Source organism: Mirounga leonina, unplaced genomic scaffold (genome assembly GCF_011800145.1).
Source record: "Mirounga leonina isolate KUSES-001 unplaced genomic scaffold, KU_Mleo_1.0 Mir_151, whole genome shotgun sequence".
Lineage (NCBI taxonomy): Eukaryota > Metazoa > Chordata > Mammalia > Carnivora > Phocidae > Mirounga > Mirounga leonina.
The window spans coordinates 33,778,082-33,792,451 of NW_023270377.1; the positions used below are offsets into that span (position 1 = coordinate 33,778,082).

Below are 14,370 nucleotides of genomic sequence, written 5' to 3' on the forward strand. Positions count from 1 at the left end.
TCTATCTATCTATCTATCTATCTATCTATCTATCTATCTATCTATCTATCTACCTACCCATCCATCCATCCATCCATCCATCCATCCATCCATCCATCCATCCATCCATCCATCCACTTATAAGAAGGCTCCACACCCAACATGAGGCTCGAACTCACGACCCTGAGATCAGGTCACATGCTCTACTGACTGAGCCAACCAAGGGTCTCTAGGTTCCCTATTTTAAATGAAGATTTATTTCATGAATGAAGGTATTTTCAGTAATCACTCCCAGTAGTCGTCATAACATTTGTGTAGGATTGGGATTCTTTCTTTTTTTTTTTTTTTTAAAGATTTTATTTATCTATTTGGCAGAGAGAGACAGAGAGAGAGAGAACACAAGCAGGGGGAGTGGGAGAGGGAGAAGCAGACTTCCTGCAGAGTAGGGAGCCCGGCTCTGTCCCAGGACCCTGGGATCAATGACCTGAGCCGAAGGCAGACGCTCAACGACTGAGCCACCCAGGCACCCCAGATTGGGATTATTTCTTTTTCAAGTATTTGATAGACTTTATCAGTGAAGCCATATGGGCTTGGGTTTTCCTTTGTGGGAAGATTTTTAATTAATAATTTAGTTCCTTTACTTGTTAGAGATCTGTTCAGATTTCCTGTTTCTTCATGAGTCTGCTTTGGTAATATGTGTGTCTCTAGGAATTTGTTATTTTGTCTAAGTTGTCTAATTTGTTGGCATGCAGTTGTTCATAAAATTCTCTAATAATCCTCTTAACATCTGTAAAGTTAGTTGTGATGTCTTTTGTTTCATTCCTCATTTGATAATTGTGTCTTTTCTGAGTCAGTATAGCTAATGGTTTATCGGTTTGGTTGACGTTTTCAAAGCAAAAAATCTCTTGGTTTTATTGATTTTTCTCTATCTTTTGGTTTTGTTTTTTATTTCATTGATTTCCACAGAATACCACCCACCTCCTGCTCTTATTTGAAGTTTAACGGTTTTTCACGAATAGACACGTGTCAATTTGTTGTTGGCCTTTGTTTACTTATTCTACAGTCTTGAAATGGTAGTTTGGGACAATCTTGCCCAGTTTTATCATTAGTTTTGCAGAGAGGATTTGCTGACATCTTCATTTTGCCATTGCTGCAAGTTCCCCATTGTCTTCTTGGATTCAAAATTTTTGACCTACTTAGATGAAAGATGCTAGATGCAACATGTGAACTTGATATCAGTTTTAACGTTGGTGGTGGAAATAGATACGTGTTTCTTTTTCAAGGGCAAGTGACAATAGGTTTTTCTTCCAAAACCCAGGAAGATGGCAAGGCCCTGTTTCAAAAAGCACATTGCTTCCCTTAAAAATGATCTGGGAAAAGTATTTATACTCCTTTACTTTGGATAGAAGATTGTAGAACACCTTATGAATCTGGCCTAAATACTGCATCATATATGTATGTTAACACATATGTACATATGAATGCATGTGTACTCCTACATATATATGAATGTATGTATGTGTGTGTGGCTAGAAGTATTTTCATAGGCTCCACAAGATTTTTACAATGAAAAAGTGTTGAGGTGCAGTGAGCTTTCAAATAATTACATTTTAGATGAAAATGTGTTAAATAGTTGCTACATATCTCATATATATCATTTATCATTTTTTAAAAGATTTTTATTTATTTGTCAGAGAGAGAGAGAGAGAAAGAAACAGCACAAGCAGGGGGAGTGGCAGGCAGAGGGAGAAACAGGCTCCCCGCTGAGCAGGGAGCCCAAGAGGGACTCGATCCCAGGACTCTGGGATCATGACCTGAGCTGAAGGCAGACACTTAACCGACTGAGCCACACAGGTGTCCCTCATATATACCATCAAAAAAATTTTTTTTAAATTTAATCTCCAAACCCAAGGTGGAACTTGAACTCATGACCCCGAGATCAAGTTGCTTGTTCTACTGACTGAGCTAACCACGCACCCCTCATATATCCCATCACTTTCACTTGCTGTATAGAAGAGTTTTAGTAGTTATTTGACTATTAATAATATTTACTATTAGTAATATTTGTTAAAATCAAGATTGTGAAAAATCAAAAATAGGCATTGCTAATTACTTGAACATTTTAATAAAATTTGGTAAATAAGTTATTCTTTTAAGACACTGATTTCTCCTCTTGAAACAGATTCTATTATTTAGATTTTTGAGGCTTAGGGATTCAAGAAACCTGGCATGCAATCTCTCTCTCCACATAGGAATGATGGTAGGTTAAGGTGAAAACTCTTTGCTCCTGTAAAGTGCTTATTCAGAAAATAGTTTGAGGTAATTTGCCAAGTAAGTAATATTTTGGACGACCATAATAGCTACATTCTAAGCTATTTAACATTCAAGGCATTTATTTAAAGGAAAACAAACAACAAAGTTAACTGTGATGGCATATGGTATAACTGTTAGTTATAGGATTATTTAGGAAGGACTGTTTATTGCTTATTAATTCTTATTTCTTAATATATTAAGATTCATTTAAAGAACAAGAAATCTTCTTGATAATCTAGATCTAAAGGTCTCTGTGTTAGAAAATGATCTCGAATGTATGTTGAACTGTTGCCTGGCATATTTAGATGGCCATCTTTCTTTGCTCTCTTTTTATAAGCCCAAATTTCACTTTTTAGGGGCCTATGTGTGATATCAAGTTATTAGCCTAAAATGAGAAAGCAACTAAACTGAATAGAAATTAGTTGGTGCTTTATTGTTGTTGTTAGTGGTAGTAGAAACGGCAGCAGGAACCACAGTACTGGTAGTAAGTACTACTACTGCTCCTGATATTAGTAGTCATAGAGTGGTCGTTGTAGACCTTACATACAGACAGGATGTTATCGTTTACAAAATATTTTCGCATGCATTTTAAAGTTCTTCACAGAAACTCGGTAAGGGAGCAGGGCTGTTTTACTTTCAAGGGAAGCTAAATATAATACCATTGATGATGATTATTCTTCCGGAAGAAGGTCATGGATGGTCTATAATGGAAATCTAATGCCAATTTATCTGATGAGAAAAGTAGCCTTTTACTCATCGTGCATTTCTGATTCTACTCTTAAAACGCAGTATTAAAACTGTCTTGGAGGATTTCCTTTTCTGGTTCCAGAAAGACCAAAAGTTGTTTTCTTTTAAAACATAGCTTCATTTTTCAGAACCTAGTTAGTGCAGGTGGTTGTGGCCTCAGAGGGCTTTATACAATAAGGCTTGTCCACAACAGAGGTTCTTAGCATTAGGCAAATTGTCATAGGAAGTGCTAATGTGAAAATCTGCAACAATTCTCTATACCCATTACTTTGAATATGAGTCGAGTTTTAAAATGCCCAAATTCCATGAACTTTTAGAACCCAGGTAAAAAGTGTTATGAAACAGGGCGCCTGGGTGGCTCAGTTGGTTAGGCGACTGCCTTCGGCTCAGGTCATGATCCTGGAGTCCCGGGATCGAGTCCCGCATCGGGCTCCCTGCTCGGCAGGGAGTCTGCTTCTCCCTCTGACCCTCCCCACTCTCATGTGCTCTCTCTCATTCTCTCTCTCTCAAATAAATAAATAAAATCTTAAAAAAAAAGTGTTATGAAACAACATGAAGAACTTTGGTGTCTTATGACATTTTGAGAATCACTTGTCTAGAAAGAACAATATGTAAGCAACAGATTTGTCTTTGAGCAAAGCATTTGCTAAGAACAGTGAGGAAGGTCTCTGCTTTTCCTTGGCAGAAGAGGTGAGAAATGAAATGTTCTAGGACCTTCACTTTTGTTTTATTCAACACCTATCTGCTAAGTACCTACTATGTGCCTGGTGTGCTATAATAGAGGTCGGAAAACAATGAATTGTGGTTCTTATGACGTGCGCTGTCCAGCGAGGGACACAGATGATAGTGGCGAGCCCAGTATCACTGTGAACGTACAGATGGAGAGATCTGCACTAGATGCCACTAGAATGTGGATGAGGGAGTGGCCAGATCCGCAGGGCTGGGAAGGAAGGGGCTCCCAGAGGAGTATGAAGAGGAGATAGCTCAAGTGGGACTTGAAGGAAGAGAAAAGGTTAGTCAGGTGGAGAAGTAGGGGCAAGAAGCAGCACGTGGAAAGGCCTGAGAAGTGGCGATGGCTGCCAACTTCTAGGAGCAGGGAGCAGCTTGGTGTGTCTGGTGTGGAGTATAGTTCGTACATATGTCTGTGTGTGTTGGGGGAGGAACAGCAGAGATGAAGCGAGGGTTACTCTGAGAAGAACCTAGGCGGATATATTAAGGAGTCTGGTCTTAATCGGTGTTGTTTTCTGGGTAGTAATTTACTTTAAAATACTTTAGAAATTTAGTATAAACGATATGATATATTTAAGCCACCAGACGAGGCAAGGAAGGGTTCTTCCCTAGAATCCATGGCCCAGCTAACACCTTGATTTTGAACTTCTAGCCTCCAGAACTGTGAAAGAATAAATATTTAAGCTATCCAGTTTGTGGGAATTTGTGATGGCAGCTCTAGGAAACTAATACAACGGGAAAGATATTGGCTAGCGGACAGAATTGAAGGCAGAACTGGAGAAGCAGGCCTTGAGATGCACAGGGACGGGGTACCACTGAGGGTCTAGCAGCAGAGCTTGCGGACCTGCTCTCCACAGCTGGGCCATCCAGGCAATCTGTACCAGTGGCCTTTTAACCTCATGGACCTTACTCAAGAGTCTCACTGTCGGGAGAGACTTGGACCCAGCTTATCCTGTGCCTTGCCCAGCAGCCCTCCTGGAACACATGGACTGGAGGACGGGAAACTTCCCAAAGGAAAAGACCCCCAAGCAGATGGAAGCAACTGGTGACTACCACACAAATTACAGTACAGTCCTTTTTGGAAGAAGAAACTGTCCTGTTGAATGCTTCTCTTTTACCCAGTGAGGATAGGTGGTTATAGATGTTGAGAAAGATTATCCGGGCAGCTATGTGCAGAATGGTTTGGAACAAGACCAGTTAGACAGCTGGTGACATCATCTAAATATGAAATAAGGGAGTGTGGGAAGGTCTGTCCTGCTATGGGGGCTATGCCAAGGAAAGAACATTCTTGTTTTGTACTCAGTGATATCTTAGTATCAACTCATTCAAGGTTGCGTAAGGAGACTGAGAAAATGCCTTTATTTTCTGTCTCCAACTATTTCTGCCTAATTTTTAAACTTCTTTTCAGCGTCTTATGAATCAGGAGTGATATCTTTTTGCTATTTGTCTACACAGTTATATGAGACCGATCAAATGTTAATTTTCACTATTCTGGGGGTGGAGCTGGGAGCAGGCTGCTTTTCCTTTCAGGAGAGAAAACCCACTCAGAGAGCCCAGGTTCAGAAGGCAAGAGTACAAATGCCTTCTGTGTGCCCAAGACCCATGGGGAAAACAGGAGGATCCACAGAGCCATGATGAGCGTTAAGGGTTATATTCCTCACTGTTACAGGCACCAGGGCGCTGCTGACATGGGGAAAGGGATAGAATTGTCTAGACGGGGAGGGGGGATCAGCACCTCATTCAGTGGGTCCAGAAGATGTAACATGGGCAGGAGCCAGCTGCTTGTCCTGTCACCTTAGACTTCCCCTACCATCCCGACATTTGGTCACTATGTCCCATCCATGTATGGGACCAACTAAGAGTAATTTTAATCTTGACAAGAGTGGCTGGGCCTTCTGGGACCAGCTATTCCTGAAGGGGGGATAAAAAAGTAGCTAACAAAAATGGTTGGGGCGCCTGGGTGGCTCAGTTGGTTGAGTGTCCGACTCTTGATTTTGGCTCAGGTCATGATCTCAGGGTTGTGGGATGGAGCCCCACACCAGCAGGGCTCTGCACTCAGAGTGGAGTCTGCTTGGGATTCTCTCTCAAATAAATAAATCTTTTTTTAAAAAGTGGTTACATTTTGTGCTTGTGTGAGAATTGGCTGGATGGGGATGGTATGAGAGTAAGTCCTTGCACTATAGACCTTTTTATATTTTTGAACTGTGTGAATGTATTACTAATTTAAAAAATTTAGTAACTATCCTTTAACGATGCTTAGAGCCCAAAGAACTGGTTTCAAGTATGTGGTTTCAGCTGTGCCTTTTTGAAAAAGTATTTGCTTGATATCCGTGCCGTCCAGATTTTAGTGTATCAACTCACACATGTAGTTTTTATATAGACCCCTCTATTTTTGCTGCTCTATAGTTTTCTACTGTGACAAATAGAAAATAAATGCCTAGTAACCATCCTTAGCCCCAACAAGACCAAATTTTTACAAAATATGAATTATATTTACCACTGTTTAAAATGATACAGATGAGGGCGCCTGGGTGGCTCAGATGGTTGGGCATCTGCCTCCAGCTCAGGTCATGATCTCAGGGTCCTGGGATCGAGTCCCGCATCGGGCTCCCTGCTAGGCAGGGAGCCTGCTTCTCTCTCTGCCTCTGCCTCTCTCTCTCTCTGACTCTCATGAATAAATAAATAAATAAATAAAAATAAAAAAATAAATAAAATGATACAGATGATAAAACAAAAAAATTTAAATATTTTATTTATTTATTTAACAGAGAGAGAGAAAAAGAGAGAGCACAAGCAGCGGGAGAGGGATGGAGGGAGAGGGAGGAGCAGACTCCCCTCTGAGCAGGGAGCCCAGTGTGGGGCTCAATCCCAGGACCCCCCCCATCATGACTTAACTGACTGAGCCACCCAGGCACCCCAAAACAAATTTCTTATATTCACATTAGATTACATAGTTAAGGATTTTATTTTTGAGAGCCAAAACTTTTTTTTTTTTTTTTACTTTCAGTTTATTTTGCCCTGGCTATTCCCACTAAATTCCCAAGCTCTTCTGCTTATGTGTGCAAAAACCTTGCATGACTTTTTGTCTCGCCTATGACTTCTCTGTTCTAGTCTCCTTTCTCTTTGTGCTCCAGTCCCACTTCTTCCCTTAGACTCCTGTGGCCCTAGTGAAGCCTCCAAAGTCAGTGGACAGGCCTGTGCACAGCCGTATCCCAGATGTGCTCACTGCCTCCAGCGACCTACAGCCTCCCATAGGGCAAGCCTGATCTCTGCCTCCTCTCACCCGTCACCCAGTGCTCTCAGATCAGCCCCTCCTCCCTCATTCACTTCTGGAGTCCTTGCAGACGGTGGCTTGGTGACTTCATCATGCAAACTCTGGCTGACAGAGTGTCAGTTTACCTCCTGACTTTCTGGTCAAATAAGGCCTAATTCATATTCTCCTCCTCTGATGGCCTCAAAAACTCAGATCAATGGAATTTGGTGGATCCCACATGTTTTAAACTACAACGTTGGGATGATTACAATTTAGAACTCTTTTGCTCTGTGTTACTCCCCTCAATATATGGGAAACTGAGCAGGGAAGTATTTCTGAAACTGATACTAGATCAGATGTTTTCTAGGACAAACAATTAAAGGGTTTTATGATAATACATTGAATAGTTTTTACATTGCCTTTTTATCTCCAAATTCCAAAAGAATGTTAACCAGTTGAATAGCTGACTTACAGGAGTAAAATACCACTCCTTTGCTGTCAGATGCTCCTGCACAGACTCACAGCTAATTCACAGTAGGAACAAAACAAAACCTTGCAGAACTCTTGTAGTGTTCCTACCTGTCACCACTAAATCAAACGTATCCTTGGGAAGAGTAATCACATATTTATTTGCTGAGAAGTGTCTTTCATTATAGGTTTGTAACTTGCATTACTAGTCCAGTTAGATTGGATGGACACAGAAAGACACAATTTGCTTTTAGAGCAATAGTTACATGATATCTTCAGAAACAAATCAAACTTAAACTTGGCTATTGTGTATATTGCAAAATTTGTCTGGTGGCCTTTAGCCTAGAAAGTCTAAGTAAATAATTTATAAATAGTGATTAATCTTTAACCTAATCAGACTTGAATAATGTTTCTAAAATTTGTGTCTTTTTTCCATAACAGTATAAGAATATCAGTTTGGATTAACAAACCACCTTTTTACTTGTGAAAAACTGAAACACCTGGAAAAAAAAAGAAAAGAGACTAATTATAAAAGTGTGCAAATCCCCCAACTTTTGCTTATAAGGAAAACAATAAATAGTTGAAAAATTGGATTGGTAAAGCTTTATGGATCTGAATAAGCACATTTAGGTAGTTCTTATTCTTCCTTGGCCTCCATGTCTTCATTTATAAAATAAATGAGAAGCAGGATGAGCTCAGAGATTTTCACACATTTTTAGCAGAGGTTTAAAATGTTATGGAACACACACACACACATGATTTTAGTGGGGTATAGATTTAATAAGGTCAATGTTTAACACTTGCTTATAAAGCAAATATGTGAGAACAATTATGCTACTTTGAAGAAAGCAAAAATCTGAAATTGTGGGTAAAGGATGACAGTTAAAGACTCAGAATGTAACTTATATCTGCCTTTTTTTTTTTTTTTAACTGCACAGCATGGAGATAATTCTGACACATAAATAGCTGTAAGTGGTAAAGTAGCAAAAGAGATTTTTTTGGTTTCGCTTTGATTTTTGGTTTTTAAATTTCTCTTGCACTCTGAGGATGTTCTTTATTTTGAAGTTTGTACAAAAACTTGACAGCCCAGTTCATTCACTGATTGTCTCCCATTTGTTAAAGTTTGGCGCTTAGCGTACCTGAGTGTATATGTGTGGCTTTCCTTGAGTACTAGTGTCAGGCACAATTCTGTGCACTTTACAAGCCTTGTTTTATACAGGGATTAGAGGCAATTTGCCAGCATATCCACATTTAATTCTGATACGGAAAGAGAGAGGTAGGGAGAGAGAGAATAGTTAAAGAGCTAACTATTCTGCCCTCTATACGTGGGTGTATGTTTTTTAATTACTATTTTATAATAATTTAAAATATAATTTTAAATGTTGACTATTTTGATTTTTGTTGTTACTGTGAAAGGAGAAACAAAAATCTCATCAATTATTTAGTCTGATATAGCAGAACTATCAATGCAAGTTCTTATGTGACAAAGCACAATGGAATTAAACATATCTGTTAATACACAGGTTGTTTTAGACATTTAATTGGAAAATTAGAGTTTGAAGAAAAAAATTTTTTTCTCTGAATCTACGATGTAGTTCTTGACTCTGCTTTCATTTTCAGCACTAAAAATTGTTGCCCAGTAAGTGTGCAGAAAAACAGTTTAATTTTCCAACAAGGAAAGTATGTTTCTTTTTGTCAGCATAAATTTCCCAGGCAGTTTTGGTGGTCATGCTCCAAAGCCTTCAGTGTTCTGTGTTTTGTGTTAAGCTGCACTATAAAATTGTAGCCGTTGAACTCAACAAATACAACTAGATACCTCTTTTAAATAGCACTAATTAATTATAAATGTGGGAAGCAATAGATTTTAGTTTGGTGTTTTGCACTCAAGATATAAGTGATTCTCAAAAGAATCAGGGAATCGGATCTTTAAAATATCTTAATCCAGAGCTTTCTCATTTAATTTAATTTAATTAATTTATTTATTTTAAAGATTTTACTTATTTATTTGTCAGAGAGAAAGAGAGCACAAGCAGGGGGAGCGGCAGGCAGGGGAGAAGCAGGCTCCCCTCTGAGCAGGACCCTAGGATCATGACCTGAGCTGAAGGCAGCCGCTTAACCGACTGAGCCACCCAGGCATCCCAGCTTTCTCATTTAAAATTTTGTTTTAAGATGAAAAGAAAAACTGGGACACCTGGTTGGCTTAGTTGATGGAGCATGTGACTCTTGATCTCAGAGTTATGAGTTCGAGCCCCATGCTGGGTATAGAGATTACCTAAAAATAAAATCTTTAAAAAAGAAAAGAGAAGAAAATGAAAAGAAAAACTGCTATGTTTTTCTTGTATAAAATACCTTGACTTTCCTTGTCAGCATCCAAAGCCATGCATGTTTAGTGTTAAAAAATTAAATGTTGGATAAGATTTAAAAATGAAACTAGAGGGGCTCCTGGGTGGCTCAGTCAGTTAAAGGTCTGCCTTTGGCTCAGGTCATGATCCCAGGGTTCTGGGCGGCAGGATGCCCTGCTCACTGGGGAGCCTGCTTCTCCCTCTCCCTCTGCCCCTCCCCTTGCTCCTTCTCTCCTTCTCTCTCTCTCTGTCTGTCTCAAATGAATAAAGAATCTTTTAAAAAAAGAAACTAGATTTATACATTTGTGCAATCCTAAACTTCCTTAGAACAGTTTGAAAGCTACTGGCCTGGCTGATGTTTTTTCTTTCTGAGTAATTTTCTTTCAGCTTAATAATCTTACCTTTTAGGAAATGACAGCAACGTTACGCTATAGGGATAGACCAAGGTTTAAATGTCTTTGGGTCATCTCTTGGGATCTAAGAAAGAAAGCAAATAAAATACTTAATGTCATGATGCCATTGCAATATCTCATCAGAAAAACTATCTCGAATCTGTAGGTTTTGAAAAACTTTTTTTTTTTAAGATTTTATTTATTTATTTGACAGAAAGAGACACAGCGAGCGAGGGAACACAAGCAGGGGGCGTGAGAGAGGGAGAAGCAGGCTTCCCACGGAGCAGGGAGCCCGATGTGGGGCTCGATCCCAGGACCCTGGGATCATAACCTGAGCCGAAGGCAGACGCTTAACTACTGAGCCATCCAGGCAACCCTTGAAAAATTTTCTGAGAGGAGTCAGGATTTTCCTGAGGAATGGGATGGTTCCATTCCTCTCATGACAACTCTGAAGTGACAGTGATTCCGTGTTGTGATCTCTGCTATACTTAGTTGCTTAAGAGGGCACTTTGATTACTTACCTATCTTCTTTGCTTCCCAGATGTGAATTCCAAAGAGAATGATACATATTATTTGGGAGAGAGATTGCACACAAGTGGGGGTAGGTGGCGGGAGGGGCAGCAGGCAGAGGGAGAAGCAGGTTCCCCGCCTAGCAGGGAGCCCGAAGTGGGGCTCGATCCCAGAACCCTGGGATCATGATCTGAGCCAAAGGCAGATGCTTAACGACGGAGCCACCCAGGCGCCCCTGAGAATGATATATTTTAGAAAGATGTTTGGGGGAGGATAGTGGGAAGGGGAGAGTGGTTAGGCTGAGAGTTGTTTGCATTGGAGCCTACAGACTTGGTCTCCTCTGCAGTGATCTGAGAACAGCCCCATCTACACCTTTAGCCAAATGATTTGTGTGGAATAGTGCCCTTGCTAATTAACCCCCAGGCTCATTCTACTATCCTAGGCTACAAGCCCCAAGAATTTGACTTGTTTATTCTTCTTCCTTGTGCTCTTCAATTCCTGAGTCCTCTGTTGGGAACTCCCCCCCGCCCCTGCCCCTTAGGTCTGGCAGAAAGCAGGTATTCCTCCCCTCTGCTGTTGTCCTGTTTTTGTTTGGAGAGTTGACTTTTAGTTACAAAACTGTTAAAAACAAAAACAAACTTCCCATAAGTAATGGAAAGTTATGAAGATTCCAAAAAGCATTTCTCCTAATATTTCTTTCATAGAAATACAAAAAGAAGACAACAAAAACAAACAAAAAACCCTCAGATTCTAACCTGTTATCTTTACAAATTCTGTTCTGTTTGCTCTTAGTCTGTATTGAAATGTAAATGGGGGCTAGGTTTGCCCTTCTCAAAGGGCCTTTCCGTATTCTCTACTTAACTGGGGCTTGGGGAGTTGCCTGGCTATCTCATTTAGAATCATCCTGTTGCACCTGGGCTGGGCTAGACTCAGACAAAGCGCCTTAGTCTAGTCTAAGGTGGTTTTAGGTCAGCTCCTCTGCTAAACGGAATGGAATTTTTAGTCTTTTCCAAAACCTGCTTCTAATTCTTTTCACCAGACCTAGGCCCCCAGGTGCCCCTCTGCTTTGGAACACAGGTCAATAGTCATTCCTGGCCTTCTTGAGTCTCACCAACTCCTTAGCTCTTGGAGTGAGGACCTAACACTTGTTTTGTTTTGTTTTGTTTTTTGGTCTCAAAGGCCCCACCTCTGGGACTTAAGCTGCTCTTCATTGGCTTTGGGTAATCTTCCCTTTATCTTCTTTGCTTGGTGCCATCATCCCCTTCCTTCTCCATTCTATTTCTCCCTGTTGGTTCTCAACAAGTAAGGCAATATTCACTATGACTGTCCAGACCAATTCTGCTTTTCATTAACTCTCAGCTTTTGAGATATATCTGGCCCAATTAACAGCTTCTGAGATATATCTGGCCCAATCTCATTGGTCTCAAGGTCTAGTGACAATGGGTAGTTGCCATCTTTATCATCATCACTGTGCAGTAAAGGCGTAAGTCAGCAGGCCTGGGTTGTCCAAACTCTGCACATTCCAAAAAAAGTTTTAGCCCCAGACCAGCTCCTGAGAGGTAACACCAAAGCCCTTGAAATCCCACCTGATAAGATGTCTTTGTTTACCTGGGGCCTTGAGCCATGTGGTATCATTTAACCTCTGGAAGTTCTGGACACTCAGTAACTAAGGTCAGATGCAGGCAACTTATGCCTACTTGACTGATCTCTAATAAAAACTCTGGATACCAAGGCTCAGGTAAGCTTCTCTGGTTGGCAATACCTTGTATATCTTCTCATACACCATTGCTGGGAGAATTAGGTGTTGTCTATGTGACTCCACTGGGAGAGGACAACTGGAAGCTGGTGCCTGGTCTGTCCTGGACCCTGCCCTATGTTCCTTTTTCCTTTGCTGATGTTAACCTGTATCTTTTCACTGTAATAAACCATAACCGTGAGTACACCAGCTTTTCTGAGTTCTGTGAGTCCGTCTAGCAAATCATTAAATCTGAAGGTGGTCTCATGGACTTTTGACTCAATCATCTTCATTATCATCACCATCCTCATCCTCATCCTTAGTGTGTATTGACCACTTACTATGTGTGACAAAACTGTGAAAATGCTATTCATGCGTTATCATAATCCTTACAACAATGCTGTAAAGTGATTAGAATTATTCTCTCCACAGACCTCTCCCCTCATTTTATAGATAAGGAAACTGAATGATCAGAGAAGTTATATAAATCACCAAATGTAAGGCTAGGATTCTAACCTACATCCTTCTGACTCCAGCGCCTGTGTCTTAACCACTAAGTACATTGGAACTCCTGTCCATTGCTAGTTAAACAGCTGCCTCCTTCCTGTGTCACATTCTGCATTGCTTGTTTCTCTCTTCATCCGAGGAATGCCTCCAGCTTTGCCCTGTTCCTTTTTAGGTGCTCTCCCTACCTCTCTTCTTCCTCTGCTGCTCTCAGCTAGAGGAGTTACCTTCCAGAGACCAGGTAGGAGAGCTTTTAGATACAAAAATATACATTCAGTAACAGTGTCAGATAATCCCCCTTCAGTGGTAAGAAAGGCCACTGTGTCAAGTGTCACCAAGCATGGCAGGGAACAGATTTGGCCCCCGCACCCTGGGACAAGCATGTTCAACACGGAACCAGTTTCCCAGCCTGTTCGAGTGCCAGTAAAACGTCTTCCTGGATAGCGTGAGAGGCTGGGAGAAGAACGTGATGAAGAACTAGAGGGCATGTGCCTGTCTGAGCATGTGTGCATGTGCATGTGAGTAATGTTTGTGTGTTTGTGTGTGTGTGTGCAGAAGGGTAGACAGCATTCTGAGGGAGGCACCACGGGAGCCTCCACCGCAGTCATCTCCTCAGCGTGCATTTGTGTCTGCGCTCCAGCTCGCAGAACCCATGGGGCTGAGGTGTGTCTGTGCTAGTTTTAAGGCCTTGCCAAGTATCTGTGGCTTAGCTTTCAGCAGGACAGGATGCAGAATGCCTGTTTCTACATGTGATGGGGGTAGGTTCCAACACTACAAAAAAATAGAACACAATCTTGTAGGCCTGGCAGTACATCTCCCTCTGCTCAGAGAAATGCAAGGTGGCACACAGGATATGTGGTTGAGGACTAGTGTTTGGGGGCAAACCAGCTGACGGCAGTGTAGGCAAACCGGGCTGCTCACAGCGCAGGAAGTGTTCATATGTCTCTCCTTCATCTGGCAGGAAGGGCTCCCTTTACTGAACTAAACAGGTGGCACTTTTAATGCTGCCAACTCTCACTGAGCCTGGGCATCCAGAAATACAAAAGAAGCAGGGAGGGAAAGCGAAGCATGGGGGCGGCAAGGTGCTAGTGATGCAGAGGGAAGGAAGCAGGTGGAAGGAGGCTGCATTAGGGTTTGCAGAGTGGGGAGGGTAAAGGCCTTCAGAAACCAGACACCAACCAACTGTACAGAATAACAGGGCAGGGCAGGCATGGCCATCGGAACTGGGTACCAGTCTAGAATGGAAGGACTGGTTCCCATGAAGTTACTCTAAAGTCAGGCCTCCGCCTAACACATGACATACCCACTCATTGTGGTTGCAAGCATTCCTTATGAGTCAGCATGATAAAGCTGCCCCTTTAAAATGTGGGGTGAACTGAAACCTGTTTACATACTTGT

At 41.3% G+C, this 14,370-nt stretch overlaps 1 protein-coding gene across 1 annotated transcript in view; it reads right to left on the reverse strand.

Annotated features, from left to right (window-relative positions):
- Positions 1 to 10,082: 10,082 nt before the first annotated feature.
- Positions 10,083 to 14,370, reverse strand: part of LOC118012656 (aldehyde oxidase 2-like) — a 77,475-nt gene continuing 73,187 nt past the window's right edge. Inside the window, 1 exon segment of the mRNA XM_035008347.1 lies at positions 10,083 to 10,308. Coding sequence (XP_034864238.1) covers positions 10,255 to 10,308 — 54 coding nt within the window. The 3' untranslated portion in view covers positions 10,083 to 10,254.